The 26,446-nt window shown below is 37.7% G+C and overlaps 1 protein-coding gene across 4 annotated transcripts in view; it reads left to right on the top strand.

Moving 5' to 3' along the window:
- The window catches only part of LOC143908434 (uncharacterized), a 279,285-nt gene that overhangs the window by 131,091 nt on the left and 121,748 nt on the right, over nucleotides 1–26,446 (top strand). For all 4 annotated transcript variants that reach the window (XM_077426096.1, XM_077426097.1, XM_077426098.1 and 1 more), the window contains exon 3: nucleotides 118–180. In XM_077426096.1, coding sequence (XP_077282222.1) covers nucleotides 137–180 — 44 coding nt within the window. In that variant the 5' untranslated portion in view covers nucleotides 118–136. The remainder of the gene's footprint in view (nucleotides 1–117; nucleotides 181–26,446) is intronic.

Genomic DNA, 26,446 nt, shown 5'->3' with positions numbered 1-26,446 from the left:
GCAAATCTGCGACGGCATATCCCAAAACGAAATTAAGATTTAGTTTCTTACATATATTTCATTGTCTCCGTATTGAGATTGTTATGCAAAATATAACGTTGCACCCTCTGCTTCCAGGTCGGGCGGTTGATGCCTGATGGCGCGGGCTGGAACGCAACGCTGGAGAAATCCTGCTCCAGAGTAAGTAGACTCTCTCTCTCTTGATTCGCGGTGGGAATAAGCATGCGGCGCGTTATATTATACATAACCGACCGCGCACGGTACCGCAATGGTTCTCAAACTGAAGATTTGAGACAAACGCGCGGCCGAAAAAACGCGCTAGAAAATAAAAAGGCTAGATTCAGGGCGGGGAAAGAGAGAAATAAAATGCACGTTACGCGCAAAATGTATCGTTTATTTCGAAGCCACCCTCGCGCCGTTTCACACTTGGCCGTTCCACTCTCATTTCGCGTCTTATTTGCCCTGGTGGATCCTTTGTGCCGAGATTTTGCGAAACACCCCGCCGGCAAAAATTTAAGGCGCTGTCGTATTTCTAAACTGCTGACAAACAAACGACACTCGATTTTTGCGATTGCGACGCGATCTGGAAACTTCGCCGGGCGGGCGCCAGTCGCCAGTCGCCACTTCTCGTTGAGAGAGCTCGACAGGAGATGGGGAGAGCGGTGCGGTTAGAACTTCTCGCCGCGTCCACCGATGAATTTGAATAAAGTCGAGGGAAATACACCGACTCGAAGTTTTCTGAAGCCTGCTTCGCTCCTTGAAATCGATGTCCGTGTGAGCTCCGTTCTCGGGATCTTTCCTCGACCCCTTTTTTTCCCCCCGCGAAGATGAAAGCCACCGTGAACCGCGCAGATGGACCCGACGAGCATAATGGAAACGTAACTTTTCTGCTCTTAAATCGAAGATTTATTAATCGAACGGGAAAACTCGATAATTCTAAAGGGAATGTCAATCTTCGTGTTTTGCCAGGAATGCATTCTTAGTTCCACCACGTGGAATGACATTTTCTTTAAGCTTCGCTTTAATTACTTTCGGTTAGGTTAGGTTAAATTAGGTTGCTATCAATTACATAACGAACCGAAACGTTCCAGTTAAGCGTTAATAAACGCGACGCAGATTGAGAATTATATCTAATTCGAATGTATACGCAGATGCGATATCGCGTCGCGTAACATAATCAACTGCGAGTTAAACTTTAATAGGCAAAATCTGCCCGGAATAACGTGCACGCAGCGATTTTCCTTCGACGTCTCGTTAAAGCGAAGAGCACGCAACGTGTAGACAGAAGAATAATTTTGCTTTGCTTTGTTACGCGAAATGACGACGGGGTCGTGGGGGTATCCCGCGGTCGATTCAGTTTTGTATATAGTATACGTGTAACCGAGGCTCTCTTTGCGACCGGTTTCCGCGAAGGATCAGAAGATTGCCTCGATTCGTGCTGAAGAAACCGACGTATATATATCCGCGATGCTGCCCGCTGCCCGCCCGCGCCAAATGCGCCGGTCTTCAAGGCACGATAGGGCAGACCGGAACCACGGAGCCCCGGTATCTTTGATCAAACGACGCTCCTCGATTGGATGCTCCGGCGTGATTCGGATGATGAATAATTGAGAAGCGAGCTCTGAGAAATTTTGCTGTGCCAGTGCTATTTCATCAAGATCGCCAAGCGCGGTATTGAGCGTTAAATTTCTTTCAGTCGCGATATCGAAATCGTATTATACGACCTCGTGAAATCGTATGCGATGCCTCAAGTGCGTTAATAATTTTGTTTGAAATATTGCATTTTTCTGGAGAAAACCAGAGGGTAATATACGTACACAGTTGTCGCTTGCGAAATTCAATCGCCTTCGCTTCTCATGTAAATCTCAAAATCATATTTCTGTCAGTTTAATTTTCGTTTCCACTTCGAGATTGAATGGCAAAAACGCGCCGGAATAAAAATCGTATCGCGGCGTATATAGCCTGTTACCGGCTCACCCTCCGCAGTTTTGCCGTCTCTCGGCTCGGAATGTAAATCGCCCGAGACTTAAAAGGGTCAGAGACGAGCGCCAGGTGAAAGGGTTGATTTCGAACACGCGCTACTTTTTTGCCGCCGTTCGTGTCGCGCATGGAAAAGTTTCTTTTGTTAGACTCGTTATATGTACCCTTGCGACGTTCAAACCAACGAAAGAGAGCAAATAAAGTCCTGAAAGGTATACAACCGGGATTTTATATTTTATAGACAGAATTTAGTTGTTGCAAAAACAACTTAATTCCTCTTCCAATATTGACATACATGTGTATGTGACGTCTCAGAATTATCGACTGTAATTTTGATCTTTTTATTTAGCATCGAGTCGATTGTTCCTTAATTAAAATGTCAAGGCATCTCTGGAGTTTTTTTAATTAGAAACGATCGTGAATAAAAGGTTTTCCGCGAATATTATTCATTTGTACTTGCACTTGTCGCATAAAAATGTCGAAACGTATCGACGTTCGATTTCATATCGACGTCGCGTTTTAAGACCGCGACACGACGATCCCGTTCCGTTCACGTTCGTTTTTTTCCTCGCCAGTTTCTCTTTTGTATTGTTCCGATTACAGAGGATAGAGGCTACTTGGATGTCTCGTTAGTCGATCGCTTTGTAAAACGAGCGACTTGAAGGAAAGAACGACCGGAGACAGACGGATTTTCTTTCTTCTGCGACACCGATTAATGCGATCCACGAGCCGGATTAATTGTCATTGCTCCCGCGTAGCATACAGCACAGGCATATCGTGCGTAGACCAATTAACTACTTACAGAGCTTTCAGCGGCTTGACAATCAATCGCAGATTCGGATTCAAACTGAATAACGTGTTTATATATAGGGATTCTGGCTGTTTTTCTACGGTATACGGTCAGTTCGCAACCATCGGCCGTGAGTCTTTTCACGTCCGTTCAGTTTCCCGCTGTTTGCTCCGTGATGCCGTTCACTGATAAAAAGCTCTCTGACGATGTATAACTCTCGCGCGAGCCGGACCGGACGGCGCCGAAGATGCGCTCTCTAAAAGATTGACTCCGGCGCGGCGCGTGCGGGATTACGAGGTATTACGAGAGACGCGCTTTGCGTCGGGCGCGCGAAAATCTGACGCTTTTCACACTCCCGGATTCCTTTTCCAAGATTTTTCCTATTGTTATATATATCATTCTTAACTTTTTTACGCGTTAAGAGACGTGAGCTGACTGTGAATTTCCTGACGACAGGATTCTCGATGTTTAGTGCATGGCACATAAGGCAATATTATCTTTTTTATGTCGTTGTATTGGCGCAGATAATTAATATTTTAGTTATCTACATTAAATTTTATTACAAAAGTTATACTTATTTAGTGATATTATGATTATCACTAATTTTCACCTTTATGATGATTTTGACTACTGATTTTTCTATCCTTTATATACGATGCGTACCAAATGGATAACACTTTAAATTCAGTAATCGATACTCCGATGCAGTTGTTGGAATATTCTAATTTGATCTCATCTCTGATGTATAGGTAAAGCGTGAAATCGTCAAAATTAACTTGCATGACTAACTTAAGTACGACAATTGTAATTGCGCTTTCGACCCACTTCGTCACAATAATGATGTATAAAGTAAGAATCACACGATCTCTCGAATACGAAGAAACGATTGCTGACAATTGTTGAAGGAAGAATAACGTGAAAAATGTCTCCCCGCATTTTTCCACGTTCACGCTATTTACGCTCGCTATGAAAGACAGACGCATTATATACAAGCCGAATGAGGAGGCCTGGAATCCGAAAGTAGAACGAGTAATTACAATTATTCGTAGCAATTGTAATTGGTTCTTTTGTGTGTCTTGCACGCGACCGAAATCTTCTCGACTCGATAATAATAATTGTGCTCTTGCGACGAATAGGATTGTCTATCATTTACTATAGCTATAATAACCAGAAACTTTCCCATTAATCTAGAATGTCTTTAAGATAAAGTCCGACTATCGAAAATGAATAAGTTCGTAGTTTTCGATGCTAAAGTCATTTCATTCGCTGATTAAGTCTCGTTGATAAATCATTCAATAAGCGCGTAAATGAGGTTGCATATACGAAAGCTGGATTTCCCCTTTCAGCACTCAGACGCATGGAGAAACTTGGATAATAGGCCCGCACACCGGGAGACGCGGCGCTACGCGATATTACACAATGTAACGTGACGTCATGGCGGCCGACCGATGGCCGGTATCTCAATGACGGATCGTTAACAGCTGATCGTAACGACCGGCGAAGCATTACCTGCGGATTCTACCTGCAATTTCACGCTTTACGCACCCGCGGCACACACCATCCTCCCGAGATTGTCGGCAATGGATCGCCGATATTGTGATGATGTTTCTCTAGCGTGTGTATTAGAATTGCCGGCCTTTCGCCGCCAAACCGATCTGTTATCGGCGTCATCTTTCCGCGGCTCTGACCACGTGAGTGGCAGAAATTTCCGATCTTCTTCCGCGTCGGTCATTAAGGATGATAAAAACGCGGAATGACTGTCAAGAGGCGGTATGAACATCACGATTAGGAATGAGATCAAGTTCAATATGTACTTAAAATTTTGAGCTATAAATCCAATAATCAAGTTTTATTTTCTATAGGATTCGAGTAATATTCATAAGAAATAATATTTCATACTTTACACTTCCGAAGTATAATCAAGCCTAACTATAATTAATTTTGAATTCTTAAATAAATACCAGAAGGATTAGAAATGTACTTTCTATGTATAATAGTTTCTATCGTAGAGAACCAAATCTTTTACGAGTAGTGCTCGAACTCTAAGAATAAAATTAGTTTAAAGAATGTAATAATTTTAAGTAACTTTTATTTTATATTTTTAATCATATTTTTAAATATATTTAATTTCAAAGATTGATAATCTAATATTTGTAATTATCGAAAATAGGTAATGTATTAAAATAATTGTCACTTTATAAAAACGTTTTGATTCGAAGGAACGAAAATTTCTAGTAAGATACTCATAAAAGATTTAAAATTATTTGATCCAAGTTCGAGTTCACTTAAAAGTAATACTCTTTTGCTTCCTCATAGAGGAAGCTTTGTTTTCGTAAATTCGTATATGAACCTTTGATTGTGTATGTGTATAAAGTTGGATCTAGTCAACCAACTTTTAAAAAATTATATATGAAATAGGGGTAGAAGAAACCAAAGAAAAGATTAGTTTTTGAGTTTTTTCTGCCAATATGTTCAGATTGTTGTAAAACGTCGAAATATCGCCTAAAAAAAAGTGTCGGTATGTGTGTATGTATGTGTGTATGTATGTGCCAAATTTACCGAAATTTCTATAACTCCAGAACTGATCAACCAAATCTTAACCAATTATATATGAAATAGGGGTAGAAAAGACTGAAGAATATAATAGAATTATTAAAAATTGTTAATAATAAAGGGGTTACCGATTTTTGTTAAAAGAAACAACCAAGTTTACTGAAATTTCTTTAACTCAAGAACTGATTAACCAAATTTTTAAAAAATTATATATGAAATAGGGGTAGAAAAGACTGAAGAATATAATAGAATAAAAATTGTTAATAATAAAGGGGTTACCGATTTCTGTTAACAAAACAACCAAGTTTACTGAAATTTCTTTAACTCAAAAACTAATTAACCAAATTTTAAAAAATTATACATGAAAAATAGAGGTAGAAAAGAGACTGAAGAATATAATAAAATTAGAAATAGTCCAATATTTCAAAATTTGCAAATGTTATAGCAACCATGAACATTTCTAAAAAAAATTCAAAAAATTTTTAAAAAAGAATCCCTTTACTGATTATCGCCAAATTCAATACTAACTTCCTTTGAATGATACTCTATCGATTAAAAAAAAAAAAAAAAACAGCCCGATATCTCAATATTTACGATATCTCAACATTGGACTATTTTTAATTTAATTATATTTTCCAGTCTTTTTTTTTTTTTTTTTTTTTTTTTTTTTTTTTTTTTTTCTACTTCTATTTCATATATAATTCTTTAAGATTTGGTTGCTTTAAGATTTGGTTGATTAGTTTTGAGATATCGTAAATATATTGAGATATCGGGCTGTTTCATCACTTCCTTTATGAGGAAGCCAAGTGCAAATTTCTAATTTACTCACAGAGAGTTCGAACCAATTTTGTCCAGGTTCAAATTAACTTGAAAGTACTGCTTGTATTTTTCAAAGTAATCAGAGAGTAATTTCCCGAGGTAATAGACAATTCGAAACTACACCAACAGATTCGAACCTACTTGCGAGATACTTAATCCCATCGCGCTAATCACGATTTATAGTGAGTGACAAGGTCATTCAACGCACTTAATTCCAATATTATGGTAAAATTATTCCCTTTATTGCCAGAATGTTTTCCCGTAGTTAATTTAACTGATCAAATATTTTTTGTCAAACAGTTATTATAATTTTTGTCATTGTGTGTTATGCTATGAAGATTTATTCACGTAAAATCACTTCACATTATATAGATCCATTTTGTCTGATTTTATATCTTGAGTGAAAATTTCTGCAGATAAGAAAACATTTTACTTCAGCCATTTTCTATATTACGACTATAAATACTAATTACCACGAAAATGAAATATTATTATGCTTTATTTAAGAAACTTGCCGATGAAGTAACGAAATATATGGCGTTGAAGTAAAAGACCTTAAATCAGCGTTGAGAGATATATATATTATTTTATATTATCGTAAGTTCTTTAAAAGTTGGCAGTATAGATCGTCGCGTCAGAGACAATCGAATGTAGATAGGCGATAATGTATTTCCGTGCGATAAACTGGCGCGATAACCGTCATTCCGACATATGCCGAAAACCGATCGATTGGCACCGCGAACGCCGAAATTGAACGTGAACGCACGACGGAAGCGGCGCAGCTATTGCGTGATCGGCCGTGTCAAACCGAACGGAACCCACGGTACTAATTAGAAATTAGGTTAACGGCCGGAAATTGCAAAATGTATCGGAGGCGAATACGCGACAACTGTCGGATCGATTCGCCGTCGCGTCGCACGGATTCCAGGCGCTCGCTATTCGCTTGTCGATTTCGCTCGCAAGACTGTCGAGTTCACACATTTCGGAAGTCGAAGCTTAACGGATGTTATTTGCCATTTCGCGCTCAGGCAAATAAATCGGATGGCCGATGAATTGTCTTCTTATAAATAAGGATGCTATTAGAACAAAGTGTATGTGGCGTCCATTAATTTTAATTTAAAATTAATGTGTGATGCTCTTAAAGTTTGGCCGCATATTTCTGAAACATCCTATACATATAACGTGTTTATTTAATAACATTTGTTAATATCTCAAAGCTACTTTTTCTTTATTGAATGAGTAACATTTTCAATATTAAACGTATCTCTGGAAAGTCCTTCTTTTTGTAAAGGATGCACAGGATAATTTCATTATAACATATCGCGCTAAAATCTGAGTTGGCTCCGACAACGGCGATTTGAAATTATGTGACCAAAGATGGTTTTTACCGTGGAAATTGTGAGAGATTAATTAATAGCTTTATACATATATAGTCAATGATGCAAACTCCCTCGCGTCCGACACGCGAGAGAAATCTTTCGCGGTGGGGACCGAGTGACAATATGAAATTGCTCTACTCATTGCTGAGATTGGCTTCATTGTGTTCGAAAGATCTTCGTTCGGTTAACGTTAACTGGAAATGACTTTCCCGGGTTTCATCGCTTTCGCTTCACGAGAAGCGGAAAAGTCGCGCATCAAAACTAAAATGTCGATAGATTAATTAATCCTTTTTTGCATTATTCACGAATCTCTCGCGGTAGATTTAATCATTGAATCTTTTTCACTCGTGTTGATTATTGGCAGATTTAAATCTAATTAAAGCGTTAATTGTAACTTTCGCAAAACGGAAGAGAAATAAATATTCTGTAATGAAAAGCGACATTACTAACAATCGTATATTAATAGTTATATATATTAATGTTAATAATACTCTTATTGTAGGGTAGTGAATCGACTCGTCGTAATAGAAAACTCTCTTTATTTCCAAACGTTTCTTCACTCGACCACTCCCTACGCAAGACTGTCCTAGACTCTCTTCCCTCGCTTTTTATAACAATTGCGCATCGCTTCCCGCTCGCGTCTACCAATCTGCGCGTTACAGTTCCGGCTCTAATCCCGCGTCTTTCAAATCTCCTTGCTCTACCTCCTCCTGCCTTACATTATTAAGAGTACACGTAATTTCGTAATTCGAATTTTTTATATAAATCTGTGCAAACGGTTTCCATTCGATCTCATATGCTCTATAGTAAGCGTTAAAATTTCGAAGAATATCGCTCTTAATCTTACATTACTCGCGTGAGGTGTAAAATACCAGGGTTGGCCGGAAAAGTCCAGTGGGTGGAAAAAACCGTGGTAAATTCCGGTTTTCACCGTTCCGGACTTTATTCAAAATGGAATAAACTGGCAAAAATTAAAAAATGACTAATATATAACACTAAAACATATTTAATATAACTTTATGCAAAAAAAAGATATTTTTATTTTAACATTAATAAATCATATTGTAATCATACAATAATTACTACAGTTTAAGAAAAACGAAATATCAATTTTATATAATAAATCACGAAGAAATTCTCAATATTCTTTATTGTGCTATTTAGTAAAACATGTATTAGACATTTTTTATCAGTCGAGATATTGCACATTTTACTTTAAATATTAGAAGTTAAATCAGTGTACAATATGCACCGGCTTTAATACGCACCAGAGCGCACTCGAGTACATCCAATCGAATTCGCTATAAGACTATATAGGACGCCTCGGAGACTGCCTGTGAATTAGAATATTAATAAAAAGTTTTTATTTATTTTATTGTTTTTAATTTAATACAGTAGAAAAAAATCAGTTTTTGCAAGTTTTTTCCGGAAAATATTTTACCACTGCACTGGCATGGACTTTATCCAAAAAATGTAGAATTTTGCCGATCCTATAAAATACACTTCAGCCTTATAGAAATCTATTAAATTCACAGAGTAAAATATTTTTAGCGATCGAACGCTGCACAAATTGTTTCACCAATTAAAGAGATAAATCTTTTGCACTGATTATCTTTATTTGGGAGATAGAATATTACCAACTTTTATTTAATTAAAAATTATCAAAAGGGACACTGAAAATTAAGATATAAATAGTGTTAGCGTAAAATACACTCCATCAACTCCATGCGAGTAATTACATTTAAAACAATCACGCGAGTAATGTATAAGGTTAATAATCTTTCTACGTAATAATAATATTAACATCTGAAAGTTTATCTAGTCGAGTTGTACATTTTCTACGTTTTATTGACTTGACGAATGAACATAAAACTTAACGAATTATACGGTAACGGAAGGAAGTAATTGCAAAATTGATTGTCGGGCATCGATCGACGTGCAATACGTGGAAATTCTTATTTATCAAGTGACCCGTAATCGATGGTCTTTCCGTTAAACTTTCGCGGCACCAGGGTGCACATCGGAGAAATCAAGCGCGCCCAACTAGTCAGGCGGATGATCAATCGCCTGGAACGTATCAGCTCCACGTTACCGTGTACCGAGTGGTGGATACACGAAGTAACGGACCGTTCAAAGATCAATGCTGATCGATGACGCGAGCAGGCGTACACCCAGTATGCACAAATAATCCTGGAAGACACGCGAGGTTCTATCTTGTATATGTACGACGACATGAGGTGTTCCATTAATATTTCGAACGCGGGGAGCAAATGGCAATACCGTAATTGATGTCTTGAAACTAATGAGTATAATAATCATAAATGGGCTGTGGAAGCGATGTAAATTATGCTCTTCCATTTTGTGAGACAAGCTTAGTTTTGACAATATAACTTCAATGCAAAAAATCGTTTTGCTCTCCTTTACAAAGAAAAATATTTTAATTATGTAGCGACATGTTTGTATCTCAAAATGTTATGTTTACTGGCTTTTACGTTGCTATTCGAATCGACACAATACTACACGGTTCGAATATTGCTCTCGAATTCCCTCAGGGTAATCTGCAATTTACATAGAACATAATAGAAAAGAGTTCAGCGTGGCTCGTCTTTCACGTTGGTGTTTGCAGCGGCAGAATTGTAAAAAAATTTTAGTGTAACCCGCTTACGGATAACCGGGTATGAATGTTATTTCGAAGGAAAGGAAGCGTATCAAGAAGAGCAGACGTCTGGCGAAGCCTTAAGGAACATATTTTCATTCTCTTGGAAAATACTCTTCTGACAATCTGTCTCGCTCCACATCTTTACCGGTACATCAAATGCGTCACGACATCGATGCATTGAAATTAAGATAAAAAATCGAGAATTTGACGAGCATTTTATAAAAAATATTTTTTGCCTAAATCTCTAATTTATAAATAACGAGGTTGCGCGAAATAAGTAATAGAAAATTTAATTTTAACATTTTATTCCTTTTCCGGAGAGAACTATAATTTTCCAGAAGTTGAAACACTGTCCTTTTCTCCTTACATTTTACCATATTACCCTTTTACCGGCAGTTTACCAGCGATTCAATAAATTAACCGCGATTCGGATAGTTGAGGACGTTGAGGTGTCGGGGGTGCGAGTTAATTTCTAGCAAACAGAGCGGCCGGGTCGCTTAATCCGTTAATTAGACTCGTAATCTCGGAATCAGTCTGTTGCCTACGGCGTCTGCGAAAATTCTCAAGATTCTGTCGGCGAAACGGGAGAGAGACAGAGGGTTTCTCGCCGAGGGATATACCGATAGAGCCGGGTGGAAGGGTTGTCGGCAGTTTGCTCATCCACTCGAGCCCTTGTTATTGGATCTGTTACTGGATAGAGTTTCGTTCCTTCCACCTACCTCGCAAAACACTCTTCCGCTTCATTCGATGGACGAACGTCAGTCGAGTTTTACGATTTGTACATTCTGCTGCTATACATATAATAAATTTTTCAAGGAAACAGATTACTGTCCGGTGGTAGATTTGCTGGGCTTAATAATTTCTACAGGTAAAACGTGGTTATTGCTCGTACAAAAAGATTTGTTATATAATAGATTTCTGTGTTCATCAACACTCTTTTTCGATCGCATTACACATTTTTTCCGTGATATTTAATATCACACATTCCAACGAACAGTTTTATCTGCTGCAATTAGTATACGTTATTCAGACAATAAAAACCTGCACGTCACGAATTATATACGTATCAATTATATACTACATTTTTCTCTAATATTGCTGAATCGAGCGTCGAATATAGGATATGGAATTAAATTTCAAAGGGTAATTTTGTCCGATATTTAGATCTTGCGAATTAAATGTCACGCGTTGCAAAGAGGAGTACAAGGATCTTCATTCGCTTGTTCGTATATTTATTACGCTGTTTTAAGTATTCATCTCAGCTTCGTGGCCCGTTAAACTTGATTTGCAATTTCAACGTTGGATTAAAGTCTTCCTCGCCTCGCCGGATAGTATAACGGAAAGATATACTTTCCTAAGATCCTTGTTGCACCCCTTGTAAAACAATACCCTTGCGTCCGTGGAAAAGAAGACGAGTTATCTGTTATTGCAACAGTAAATTTTATATTAATCGAAAATTTAATTAGTACACTCTTTTCATATTTCATATTTAATTTATGCACACAGTAAAAAATCGTGCGTCCAAATGTTAAAATTTTCTTGTGTTACCAAGATTTGACTATTATTTCAATGTAAAATTTTAACATACAACAGCTATGTTATTATTTTCGTAACATTTTCATGTGTTATATTAATGTCAACGTGATAACTTAACACTTTATGCATGTCATTTAGAAATTGAATATTATTTTTAGTTCTTTTAACATAAACAAAAGTTAAAGTAAATCTTCTCAAATAATCGTAAACTTTAACATACAAAATAATCAAATTTACTACAATCAAATGTTCAAAACAACATTTCTTTTAAGTTGAAATAACTATCGTTTATTCAAATATGTTATATCGACATTTTTTACAAGTTATTTTTACATTATACTTAAAGTTAAAAGAACAAATATAAAAATGTAAAATATAGTGTCAATAAATTAACATTTCTAATTTGTCAACATGTAACACACGATGAATGAGTTATTTTAACTCAAAATTTAGAGTGGACTTTTTGGAACATTTGAAAAATGTTACGATTAACATTTTATTTTTTACTGTGCAATTTAGCAGAAATCAATGTATTTTTTGAAGTAACAGGGAGAGTATAATATATATCTACATATACATATATTAGAAATTAATTGGATTAAAAAAAGAAAAAGTTAGACGGTCAATTTATATATTTTTTTAAACGAAAATTTCAATGCATTTTTATAGAAACAAGAACGTTATCTTTTTCGTTTTTTGGCTCTGTTTTGTATCGGCGCTTAATATATGTCTCATCTTTATTTAAAAGTAGATAACGAAGGAACGGCCAATTGGAAGTGATAAAAGTTTTATCGGATTTCCGAGGGTGGGGGGTGATAAGTGATGTCAGACTAAATCCCGTTAATTCCGCTTTGCAATTTCGATCGGGAATTAAATTCTCGTTTGTGAGAGGCCGAGGTATCGACGATAGATTTGTTCCCCGTCGGGGCTTTCGTTATTGAAGCTCAAGTGGCGACGCTATATGTTCCTCGTCGCAACTGTCAGAGTCTTCGCTAACTACGATCTCTCGACGATTATTAGTTTAGTTACGGTCCCGTCGAGAGCTACGGAAGTGTAAAATTCTGGCACGGTGGCGACATGCGGCAATCGCGCCGCGATACATATACAATATCGTGGGTTCCCGGGAGGGAAAAATTAATCCGATATCGTTAATTGAGACTCATATTCGTCGTTGTTACGTTGAACGGAACTTTTGTATATTATATTTGATTTGTCGGGACAAAAAAGCATATACTTTTTGTCGCACGAAATAGTGAAAAATTCGAAACGGAGGGTAGCTTTCCGGGCGAGTTTTCGGGCTTATATCGAGCGAGAATTTTCCGCGCGACAAACCAGCGGCGTTGCTGTTTGCCAGACGCAATACCGCGATGTTCCGTTACAAAGGATTATTTTATAGCGAGATTGTTCCGCGGCGGTTTTGCGGTTCCGGCTTTCGAGGGAATGGGAGGATCGCTCGACGGCGCGCGGTAAACTTGCGTCTTTTACGCTGATCGTCCTTCGCGAGCAGGAGTTTCATTCTTTTTCGTTATACGTATAACAAGGTCTTTTTATTATACCAATTTTTGTTTAATGAGTCTTGTTACGTAATGTTAAACCGATATTTTGGTTAATTTCAAGGATCAGTCTTTTTCATCCTTGATATGGAATCTGCGTTGTTATTAGGTATTTTTATACTTGTTACAATATCCGTGACCCAATTGTGTCTAATAGGTGATCAATATCCGTTATTGTGCATCATATATCATTCATAGTATAGATTTCAGCAAATTTCACGTCAAGTATATATAATCCGCGGTCTATTTAACGATTTAATCGTTAACGGGTTATGACAGTGATTGCCACTATCCGGTGTACAACCACGCAATAACTCTTCGTGTTAACAACGAATGCGTTATATTTGTATAATGACCACGCTTGTATATCGCATGCTGCAAATTACTCAGGCAAATTTGCGCGTGTACATCGCGGGACAATGGTGTAAGAATATTTTATCGTTCTTAATAATATAATACAGGATGACAATATGCGGGCAATGGCGGGCAATTTGATTTATGAAGATCATTCATACTTTGTGAGAACCCAATAGTTCCTTCGTATAATCGTTAAGCATCTTTGACATCAGAAATATGTAAATAATATATAAGGAGAAATAAAGCACACACAAGTGGTGCCAATTTTAGATTCAGATAACGTGAGGGCGCAATTTCCGAGAATTGACGATCATATATATATATGTGAAAAAATGAGGCAGTTCTCGGAAGAAAGTCGGAACGAGAAATCGAGATGCGAGAGTGAACGTGATACTTGGGGAGAGACTGTGACGCTTCTGGAGTAGCGAAAGGACGAGCGAGTGCTCCGATGTAAGTTAGACTGTTATAGACCATTAAAATATTAGACTAATAGAGGCGTGTGTGTAACGCGAAAGATTTTTTTATATTTTAATATAAAGACTTTTCTATTTCATTTCTTAAATTTTTCTTATATGATGTGATTTGTCGGATTAAGCCGATTAAGGTTTACAAAATCGTCTCTGCGAGCTTGTAGCTTGTAGCTTGTTAGCTTGAAAGAAAATCATTAGCAAGCAAGGATTCAAAGAACGTGGTACGTAAACGGCGAAACATTGTGTGATACATGAGAGTCTAGTCCTAGTCCGTGAAAAACAAATTATCCGACTAACGGCGCATAATAAACTGCTTTGTTTGCTGCGCATGAACGCCCGAAGCCGGGCCGAATTAAAGCGATAAGCGAAGTTTTCCGACGTAAAAGTGGAAGATCTCGTATCCAAAGTGGAGCTTACTCTCGGAATGCCTCGTCGTCCTTCGTCCTTCTCGCTTTCTCTCCTCGATCCACGAGCATCGAAGTTTCATTTATCGTCGTCGTCCCGCCTCCCCTCCCTTCCCTTCCCCTCCCCACCCCCCCGGCTACGTGCTCCCCGCTGAACAATCCAATTTACGATCGATCAAACTTTACGACACTTTCGCGATTCTTAGAGGGGTGTCGTTCGTCCGACTCTGTATGTGCGTATTACTGGAGACGACGCGCGCGTATCTGCCGCGAACACCTCGTATGCCATAAAATATTGTGCGATCTGTGCTTGGCAACGACGGTGACGACGACGACGACATATACGCGCTATCGCGCGAATTCGTTGCATGTCCGACATTGAGAAGTAAGATCTGCCAAATATGCGGTCTCTTCTCGTTGGCAGCCGTACCACGGAAAATTTTCTCGGGCTAAATCCCGACCATATAACAAATGTGTCATTTTTACACATTTTAAGTGCGTTATTCATTGTAGACACTTTTTACACACTTTATCCGTGTGTAAATTAAATTCACTTCAGGTGTGTTTTTAATTTACACACGATAAAACGTGTAAGAAGTCTACAATGAATAATGCACTTAAAAGGTGTAAAAGTAATAACACACTTGTGTTTGTGCAATCTTGAAAAATAAAGATATCATTAATTAAAATAAAGTTACGCATTAACGTCACATTAAAATTCAAAAGTGTTCCACGCTTTATTATAAAAGTGGACGCCACGAAACAACTTATATACAAGTTGTGCAATGTGCAGTTCTGTCATTATTCTTATAACATCGTTCGTCATATTTTAAATTTGAGAAACGGATCTCATCGGATGCCATTTATCGAATGATCTGATACCAACTTTCTTAACACGCTTAAACTGTGTTGCTTTTTTCCGTGTTATTTTTGCTCGTGTATTATTATCAACGTGTGTTGCATTGTAGAATATGTGTAAAATAGTATTTCGCGTATTGATTCAACACGCTTTATGTGTGTTCGAGTTAACGTGTTGCTGATATTGCTTCGAGAAAGTGTGTACACCTTCTAACTATGTTGAAATTACACGCTTAGGTGCGTTGCAGAACGAATAAGTGTATAGTATCAACACAGAAGTCGCTCAGTACACGCGACAAAGTGTGTTATGCTTTATTTCCACACACATTAAACGCACGTCGAACACACTTATTTTTTGTAGAGGTGAAATAAATGAGCGAACATCTCGAATGTTTATTTCCTGCGATAAGCGTTTGATCGAATTAATGTCTGATTATCGAGACGTACATTATAAAATATTATAAGACATCCATATAATGTCTTTACAGTTGTACATATTTAAAAGAATATCTTATAAAAGATAATTTTCGGATGGACATGGTATTTTCAGAAAGAATGTCTTGAAGATACCTTTAAAACATTTTTAAATAAAATCTTAAGGATGTCTTTTAAAAAAAAAAAACGTCTCAAAAAACTTTGAGACATCTTTTAGATACGCGTGTTGTTCGAAAATTATTTATACGCAGTACCTACCTAATATACTTCTTTTTCTTCGAATATATCTGTAATCTTATTGCGCTATTTTTTTTATTACCTCTCCTATTTTTATGCTTTTGAGTTAAAAGTTTGATTAACTTTTACTAATTAGATATTGGTATGAAAGCTTTTCTAAGATATGTCTTTCGCGTTTGTCTCTTGTCAGTGTGACGAACACACGCCTTCCATACTCATTATATCTAATCTATCTAACAATTCGGTAACGCGCACCGCCTGGCACCCTCGAGGCACAGCTGCGAAGGGCTCCCGTATAGTCGGTCAGGGTCCGAACATTTATGAGCACATGTCGAACGGACGTCTCACGTAACTTCGGTAATCCGCCGTCATAGGGTTTTGTCCGTGATTGGCCGCAATTTTCCGAGGCCGTCGCGCGTAGCATTCCGAAAAAAAGCGGCCGCTTCCAATCGGTGTACGCTTGAAAGGCTCGTAAACGTTACGTGCCGCAAACTGGTCGCGAAAAAGAGCCAATTTTTCCGCGGACGTTCCCGCTGTGCTGCCCATCGGCAGCAGGACAACGGTATACACACACCGATCCGCGGTCGTTACGCGAATGCGGAGCGGATAACATTCTCGCTTGCGCTTCGATTACGCGACCGCAATGGCAATATCCCCCGCGACCAGCGGCGGCGCGGCGCACAGTAGCCTCGTTATACCGTTCGCGTCTGTGTAAATTGCCGGTCGCCTCCGATATCTGCGTTAGAATCGCGCGCCGCGTCATCACGATTTAGAAAATGAAATTGCAGCGGCACGTGCAGCGAAAGCTATATATGTACCCGCATACATGCGCGGACCCTCCTTCCCCGCAATCTCGCGAATTTGAATACAACGCGCTAAATGTCACCAGATGAACTAACCGCCACTGTTGTATAAATATCTGTACTGTGCATATTCCGATTATTTAGCGATATCTTTAAAATTTCAAGTTCTATTTTAAATGTTTTAAAATACAAGCGTTTTAATATTAAAGAGCTTTGATTAAATGAGTTCTTAGAATACGCACATATCTAATAATGCAAAATCTTTTTGACACTAATCGCAAAATATTACTTTTGCTATTTATCATACCTGAGGCTTGATTAATTTTTTAGTTATTGAATATCATTATTATTAAATATATCATGGAGGCTTCGGGCGAAAATCAAAGTCAAAGAAGCAACAGTGGTCGGATTCCGGCGAGGACTTGGATAAGTAATATGTGCTGCGTGTGCTCAGAGATAACCAGAATAGAGCTGACGAGAAACGTGCGAGCGTACAGGGCACATAAGTGTGTGCGCTTTTCTTGTAATTATTTTCCGGCTTTTCGGCGTCATTGCATGTGTTTTTATTAGTTTTTAATTAATGTTTCCATTTTTCTATTAAAAAATAATAAAATGTATTGTATCATTTTTCATGATCGGAATTATGAATTTTTATTTAAAATTTAGTCCGAGACTGGAGTAACGATTCCGTCCCGGCAATTTTGACATTTCAATTTTTGCACCTCTGTCGTTTTCACTCTATATCAGTTGAACAAAGCGTAGACCAAAAATGTCCATATAAATTTTGTAGCCAAGGGTTCACTCTTTACAACGGTATACCACATTTTACTAAAATCATTTGTTTTGTTGTTAAAAATCGGCACCGAAAAATAGTGACGACTTCGTCCCGGTCTCCCCTAATCCGTTTTCGTAGGATCTTGGCTCTTGGCTCATCAATAGTTTCATTCCTCGCTCACGATTCTGTTTCACGTTCTTTGACGACATTGTAAACCGCGCGCGGCGGAAGTCACGATGAAATCAACTATAGTTTCCTCTCGCACGCTCGCCTTTGATGCGCGTAACGAGACTGTGGTGCACCGCGACGATTCTGGTGTCAAATGATAGTCCCTTTTAACGAAATTAGCTCTCTAGAAAGCGTCAAAAGTCACACGCGTTTCTACATTCCGCAAAATTGTACTCTGCGATCGTAATAATTAAACGATTGTTGCGGTTTTGTCGCCACCGTCGTCGTTTATGTCGCCGTTCAAAACCGGACGAAATTTTCCGAAGCGGATTTGGTGATAATTGTCGAGATAAATCGCTTATTTCGTCTCTAAAGCTGATCTAAATTAGGAAATCCAATAATTTGCAAGGACGAAATATATATAAGAGATTTCTGGAAATAAATTAAGAATATATATATATATTTTTTTTATGTTTCCTTGATTGATTAGTTTGTCTATAGATGATTTTTGCGAGCTTTCGCCAATCAATACTCAGAGACGAAACTCGCGTCAGATTTTCAAGATATCCATCTTGAGCGCGCCATCCGTGACAACGCCATAACTCAGCCTCCTTCGGATCGCCTAATTAACGAGCTCCTCGGGATCTTCGTGCCGGCCTCGGATGCCAGCTGCTCGAGGTCACACAGTGTCGAGGGACACAGTATAGTCGCCGCGTTGCGTTGCGCCTCGCGCTGTAAAAACGGCCGACGCGGACGGCGAAATCGCAATAAACAATGGACCATTCGCGGAGAGAACTGCGCACGGTTGCTCACTTAATTAGCATGCAACGTGCCCACTCCTCCGAGTTACCGAAGTAACCCGGAATGGAAGAGGAGCGACGTGCTAGGGGATCAGATCCTCGACACTCTTAATACTTAGAATGACCGAAGCGTGATCCTGTGTGTAACGACGAACGTTCGAATTTTTCTTTCGAAGCTTTCCAAACGATTTAAATAAAACGTACAGATTCAAGCTGCTTTGAATGTCCGTTCGAGAACGGAAACTCTTGGAAAGTTTTAAAAAACTTCTGAAAGTTGTTAGTGTCAATCTTAGGACTAGCTTCTTATATCGAGCTGAATATTTGTATATGTATAATATATAATAATGTATAGTATATTTGGTAAAAATGTATATTTTGCAATAAATTTTTTTAAAGAATATGCATTGTAGAATATAGTTATAAAATCGATAATCAGACACGGAAAAAAAAGTTAGCTTATAGTTAATATATAGTAAATTTATACTATATATATTTATTAATATATAGTATATTATTAATATATAGTAAATTTATAATTATATTATAGCTAATACTATAGTAAATTTAAATAGGGACAGCTAACATTTTTCTGCAGCGAGAGCAAAAGGTTTTGCTAACTATTGCTAAATTATTAGCTCTCGCTGCAAAAAAATGTTAGGTGTTCCTAAATTTGCTACATTGCAGTAGTTAATTTTTTTCCATGGACATGTTTATTATAATAAATTGCCAAAAATGTAAACATTTTAACAAAAATAAATTGTGAGAGAAAAATACTCGTTATTTGAAAAATTATTGCCAGGTTTCATAGATTTATATCTATAATCCTAGGAAATCCATATCATTTTTTGAAAGTCTTGAATTTGAAAAAATCTGATCTTAGAAATTCTTGAATATGTGAAATATTAAAAATTTTTTAATCAAAATTCTTATTTATTGTCTGCGTACAAAATAGATGGCTCCTATGAACCTGGCACCCTCATTGCACCATTAAAAAGAAGTTTGGATATGGCACAATTAAGTGCTATAATTTATTGCTCTAGTCCCGAATTTTGTGCTCCTATATCCATTCGCAGGAAATGTTTATATTAAACGACTCTTGTACGTGACACTATAATAGCATATCGCCGCCCTTGTTAAGTTAAATAGTGACCAATAAATTGGGACCAGGATATTTTAAGAGTACTAAATTCTAGCATCATTTTAACACCAAAATCGGCACAGCAATTAATTTGTTTAACGTAACTTTACACTTCTATATCTCTTTGTGTGTTTTTGATTATTTTTAAAGTTGTTTTATGAATAATAAATTCCAAATCAGATATTTTACGAATATTTGATTGGATTTGAGAAACATTTTAATGTTATACCTGCATGGTTAACTTTTTATTTTTGACCGTTTTGCTCTTATGCAGTTACGGTAACCAATATCGGTACATTCATAAGTATTCAATACTCTCGATATCTCTCTGCAGAATTTTAGAATACAAAATTAGCATAAAATTCTGATATATCGGTTTTTTGTTTACGGTATTCTATACTTATTTTTCAGGAGTAGGAGTGCTAGCTTAACGTAAAACCAGTACCCTCACTTTTGATATTGATTTTCTACGAATAGATAGAAGCACAAAATTCAGAACTAGAGCAATAAATTAGCACTAAATTAGCATTTAATTGTGCCCTATGTGCCGATAATGCATTAAATAATAGATTTAATAAATCGTAAAGTATGTATTATAAAAAAAATATAGAAATATTTAAGATTTTTTAGACTTTTTTAAAAGCAATAAATTCTTTTATATAAATATAAATATAAATATATAATATATTTAAATTGAGAATATTATAATCATATATTTAAATTAAAACTTTTTCGATATCGAATAATATTTGAAACGACTCAAGGTTTTTGTTATGTATTTAAAGTGATCTGATGTCGCGCGAGCTTATCGCTTTTAGTGTGTCTCGCGGAAATTCAATCTGAGTAGTAAAATGGCCGAAACTCACTAAATAAAATTTAATATAATAAGAAATAGAAATTTGGACTACTGAGGTTTTTTAATACCTGAAAAAATCTTAAAGCGAAAATTTTTGTTGCCTTAATCAGTTTTAAAGCAACAAAAATCAGCCTTTAAGCTAAGCTTTAAATTAATCTTAAAGCTTTTACTTTTTCTATAAGTCTTTTATTATTTATCATTATTTATTATGTATCATTATTATCATCGTTCATTAGTATAATGCAAAATTATGTTAATGCAAATTGCTAAAGAACAGTTTCTCAGTATTTCGAAATTGATGTTCGTCTCTTATCGTACATAAGATGGAAACTATTCCACAAAATAGCCAACTTTTGGCTAATCCGGCGTGGCAGAGCGACTTCGTGACGCCACTAAGGACGACGTTTTCCTCGCTCGTACTCTCGAAAATGTCTTCATCCTTGAACCCACGCGATCCTTGCCCTCGCGCAAACGCAAAGTGGATCGTGTCGTACGATGGGGAAGCAAACGGCGAGAGCGGCAACAATGTACCGTTGGACTATAGATGGATGGAAACGCGTTTTCTTCAGGTAGAAACTCTCATCGAATAGTACGTATCGTGTCCCTGTACCGCACTAAGTCGACGTAATTGGATACCGGATGAAATTTAACATCTCACGCAAGATGATTTTACCAGCCACGCGAGAGAAACAAATCGTGTAATTTCTCGCGCGCGCGAGAATGCGGCTCCAGAAGAATGACATATTAATATATCAGTTTATCGAGTAGTCGAGTGATTATCATAGTAAATGGGATTTTCGCAATTCTCGTCTTATCTTATCTATCTACAAACTTCGCCATATTTGCATATCACTCTTCCATATCACGAAATAAATAAGTATCTTTTATTGGCATCTCATCGACAAGTGGAGTCTTTCCAAAATTATAGTCTATAATACGGTTATGAAAATTTCTTCTGAAGGGAACTATTTTACAGTGGAAATCACAAAAGCAATAGCCAGGTGCCGGACTCCTCGCGCTTATCGAATTCTGAAACGAGGATTTATTGTCGCGTTTGCTGCATTATTACATCGTGGAAAATCCGAGATAGCGGCGGGGATAAAGATTATTGGACAAAGTTATCGTTGAAAAATAGACGTGACACGACAGAAAAGGCGAGGTTGTGTGTGCTTAAGGTTTTAAAATACCTCGGCGTGCACAACGCGCGAGATATACCTACCTACACTCGGTTGGCCGGCCGAGAGCCGCCCCCGGCCGGATGCGATATTAACGACGATGCTTTTCGAGCTAATGCGATTCCTGGTGTCTACTAGGATTTTCAGTGCTGTCAATTACCGTTTAAAGTGACGTCGCCTGTGTACCTGTGTAGGTTCCACGTGAGAGCACTGAACTTCCGCGACCCGATGCGGAGCGCGATACCGCCGCTCGTCGAGCTCGATACGGAAGGTGAGCCGCGCGTTCTCTCTCTCTCTCTCTCTCTCTCTCTCTCTCTCTCTCTCTCTCTCTCTCTCTCTCTCTCTTTCAATTGGAAAAATTGACCGTCGCGTTTTTCGTCGCACGAGAGTCGGACGTAATCATCTGTGTGTGCAAAGGAGTCGTCGTCGTTGAACCGGGGGGGCGTTGAACCGAGAATGTTAACCTTTAACGCACGCCCATTTCTGGTACCTCTATTATCCACGACGCCGCCTTTACGGGCTATAATTACGCGCGGGTTAGCATTAAGAATTCACAAACGCGTCGTCTACTCGCGTCTCGCGTCGGGTCGTTTTTCCTTCCGTGCGAGAGAAGACGGTATGACGACGGCGACGGTGACGCGGTTTGCTGAACCACTGAACCAGTTTCGTGAAGGGGGCGTAGAGGAGGGTGTAAATTGCTTTCTCGCGCCGTTCCGTAAATACCGCCGTCAGTTTGGTGTGAAACGCCAACGACGCTGCTAGATGCTGCTAGATGTACCGATGTTATTCATGAGGCAGATTGCCTCGCGCTGTGAACTTGCGACATTCGTATGGAGTGCGACTGGATTTCGAGAATGGATTTCGTTACGATGAGAATTTCTCTATTGTCGCTTGATATAAATTTAAAGAACACAGAAATATATACTGCTCTGTGCTGTCCTTTTGCTTTATTTTTATCTTGTGATATTTATATAATATCTATGTATAACAGAGAGAGAGAGAACTTCATCATATAACAGTTAAGTCCAATAAACGTATATAATTATACACTACACAAATAATTGAATAGTATTAAAAATTCTATTTTACTTACTTTCGATTTTTATTTTCAATAAAGAAGTATTATTCTTTATTAAAAATATTTTCTTGTAAGGGTAATTTTTATGTGCGATTTTGTGCTGAATGAGGAATGGTAGCTCAGCAATAACATGTTAGGTTGCCGCATAAATAATTCGTTGTTCAATCAATAAATCAGAATTCAATTTTCCGTATAGCACTGTTTGATGTTGTCTGGTTCAATGTAGGTTTCTGAAAGAAGAGCATGCGCCGCACCGGGCGGTTGCTGTTTCTGCTTATATTCGAATGAAGCACTCGCGCTGGCGTGATGCGGTACTTAGGTATTAGTGACTTTAGCACGAGTGCCCGTCCCGCGGTTGCAGTTTTAATTGGTAGCGGTAGGAGAGAAAAGCGTGTCTCGAGTGGAGGATGATTTACAATCAACTAATCAAGGGGAGTTTACACACGCAATGATTACACCGGCACACAAAAAAAATGTCGTGTGCGAAGACTGCCACATGGAAGGTTCTATTCCTTGCGATGTATCTAAAGACCTGAAAGCAGTCCCACCTCGAGATTGGCTCTTGATTCCATTACAGGCCTGGTAAGGGGGTGAAGTTTGAAAAATTGATTTGTATGTGAATTTACGATTTTTTGGGACCTCATACTTGCTGCAAACGAAGCAGAAGCAATTCGCGTTATCTATATAATTGTGCAAATTTTTACGGTTACATGATGATGACGCCCGCGGTCCCGTTTTTCCCTATACCTGACCGGACGCTGATACTGAGGTTTCCATCCTCTGCATCGCGCGCGCGTAAACTTTTTCTCTATTTTTGCCATGAAGGCATTATTTTAACCTAGAAACTTAGCCGAGAATTCGTTGCCCGCCTTCACCACGAGGAGGTGTCCTAGTCGCAAAAATAGAAGGGTGAGAGATTTCACCAGGATATAAAGGACATGGAAAAACGATATCAAGGGAAATAGAATAGTTATTGTGTAACAAGTGCAGTAAGTTGAGAATTGGACACGAGTTTTCGGCTCGTGCGTCCACTCCACACTCGTGTCCAATTATCAACCCGCACGTGATACACAATCTATTTTATATTACAAAGTGCGTGGAAAGTGGCTTATTGCGCACGCGCCATCTGTGCGATTTCTCACTCGAGGCCGTGCAGAAATGAGATATTTCCGCACGGTATATACGGTATTCAAGACACAAAGAATGAAAATACCATGAACAAATTTTTCTCTTCTTTTGAACAAACAAATAAAATAACACAAAAGTCGGTAAATTCACATACAAATCGATTTTTTAAACTTCACCCCCTCACCAGGCCTGTAATGGAATCAAGAGCCAATCTCGAGGTGGGACTGCTTTCAGGTCTTTAGATACATCGCAAGGAATAGAACCTACCATGTGGCAGTCTTCGCACTCGACATTTTTTTTGTGTGCCGGTGTTAGTGGCGCCAATCGACTAGCGCCAATAAAAATGCAAGTGTCAACACTTGATACAAACTAGTGCAGGCGCTAGTAATGTGGTGTTTATTGGCGGTTATTGGCCAAAGCATATAACCTCAAAATTTGAGGTTATATACTTGCTGTCATTTACTATGTGTTTAATTAATAAATGTTAAATTTTTTCATATTATACGCCAATAGCATCATTGTGTAAACACTTATGAGTTTGCCAGTCGGTTTCTGGCGCCAATTAATGCCAGTCAGTTGGGGGGATGCTGTAGTGGCAGTAATTACCGACATTTAGTTAAAAGAAAACCACTTTTAATTGGCTTTACGAAATTGCAAAAATTTGGTGTATAATTAAAGTACGTACAAAAATGTAGAGGGCTAGATCGGTTTTAACTTCCAAAACGAAAAAGAAATTAAAAATTTGGGTCCATAGAGCTGTCACTGACGACAATATTTGGCTATAAAAAAATACTGCAGTTTATATTATACAAAATGAGACTCTAGCCCTCTAGGGAAAACATTGAAGAACAATATTGTGCAATTACAACTACGATAGAAGTCTAGAAAAAAAGTGTCATTGTTTTAACTTTTATATATGCAAAAGCACATGCAGATTGATAGGATAAGCAGTATTGCGTGTAACGAGAGATGGCGCAGAAATCGATCAAGGACAGATGCCTTTCGTTAGACAAGGGCATATATAGGCCGGTAATATAGAAAATGATAGAAAACGAATTAGAACGGAATTAAAAATGTTCGACATTATCGACATCAAGGAAGTTCGGCCGTCGCTATAGGATCCCCTTAAGGAAGAATCGCGATATCTCACAGCAGCACAACGCACAACACATTTGAACTAGTGATGTCGTGTTTCCATCGTCCTAATATGAAACAGGCGTTGCGCGAGATTCAGCAACTAAGCGATTTTAATTAATTGTGACAGATCAAATTCTATCGTATATTATAGCATGCATGCAAATTAAGAAACACGAACAATTTCTTTGGTATTTTAGCTTATTATTGAATAAATAAATATACTGACATTTTTCGGTTATCAGTCAGAATCTTATGCTTAATAATAATTTTTGTGAATTTTATATATATATATATATATATAAATTAATAAGCGTAAAGAGTATTATGTATAAAGCATGTCCGATGATCGAAAATGTCAATATTTCCGTTAGCATTATTCTAGTCAATTTTTATTTATTTTATTCTGTATTTTACAAATTGATAAAAAATTTATTTTATAAGTTTATTACATACATAATATAAATTGAAATATAATTTATCATATTATAATATACCTATGACATATATATTTAATTATGTAATATAAAAATTTTTTTAATTGGTCTTTTAAATTATAGTGCGGCTGTTTGAACACGTGTGATATTAAAAGACTTTTTTCGCGCTGACACACAAATGTAATGTAATCTTACGTCAGCTTATTCGGGATTGACGTTAATTGACACGGTTTGCCAAGCATCATGCAAACCCACGTCATGCAATACTCTCATCATTGACAAACTAATTGCTTTTACACCCTCCAGCGGATACAATTAACGCAGCGTGCAAGGTTTACTCTAATGGAGGTTACCTTAATGTAAGATTCGATCGTGGTGGTTGGTGGTTGCTTACTGGACACCATCTACGCATCGATCGAAGGCAAAGGAACGATTGTTCCTGTACTTTTCGATGCAATTCGATTATTAGTGCAATTAACTTGAAAATGCTGTTTAAGATATTTTTATCTATTGTTAAAAATAAGAACTAATGTTAACGTTTTTTTTTTTATTAAGTTAGCATATATTATAACATCATTTATTTCGAATTTAAAAAAGAAACTGTGTAACTTTATAGTCTCTAATTTTCGTTAACGCGCACGGAGATAATCTTCAAGAAAAAAAAGTTACGTGTCAGAAGAAAAAAGTCTTCGTATCTCCCCATAACTTATTATTGAGAATCAAACCGGAAAATAACCGTGATACCGAAGTTTAGATTATCGGAGCACCGATTAAGGGCTGAAGAAGCTCTGAAATATCTTGCCGGTATACTTGGCGAGCAAAGTTTTAAGAACCTCATTTCGCATAGAGATCCAGGAGCATCGGGAGATTTCGTCAAAACAGCTTACTGAGGTAGTGAGTTGGCGTCGGTGAATCAACTCAACT

The sequence above is a fragment of the Temnothorax americanus genome, unplaced genomic scaffold (assembly GCF_048541705.1).
Source record: "Temnothorax americanus isolate GAGA-0224 unplaced genomic scaffold, ASM4854170v1 Scaffold95, whole genome shotgun sequence".
Taxonomy (NCBI): domain Eukaryota; kingdom Metazoa; phylum Arthropoda; class Insecta; order Hymenoptera; family Formicidae; genus Temnothorax; species Temnothorax americanus.
The sequence above is the reverse complement of the archived record's forward strand: the minus strand, read 5'-3'. Positions and strand labels throughout refer to the sequence as shown.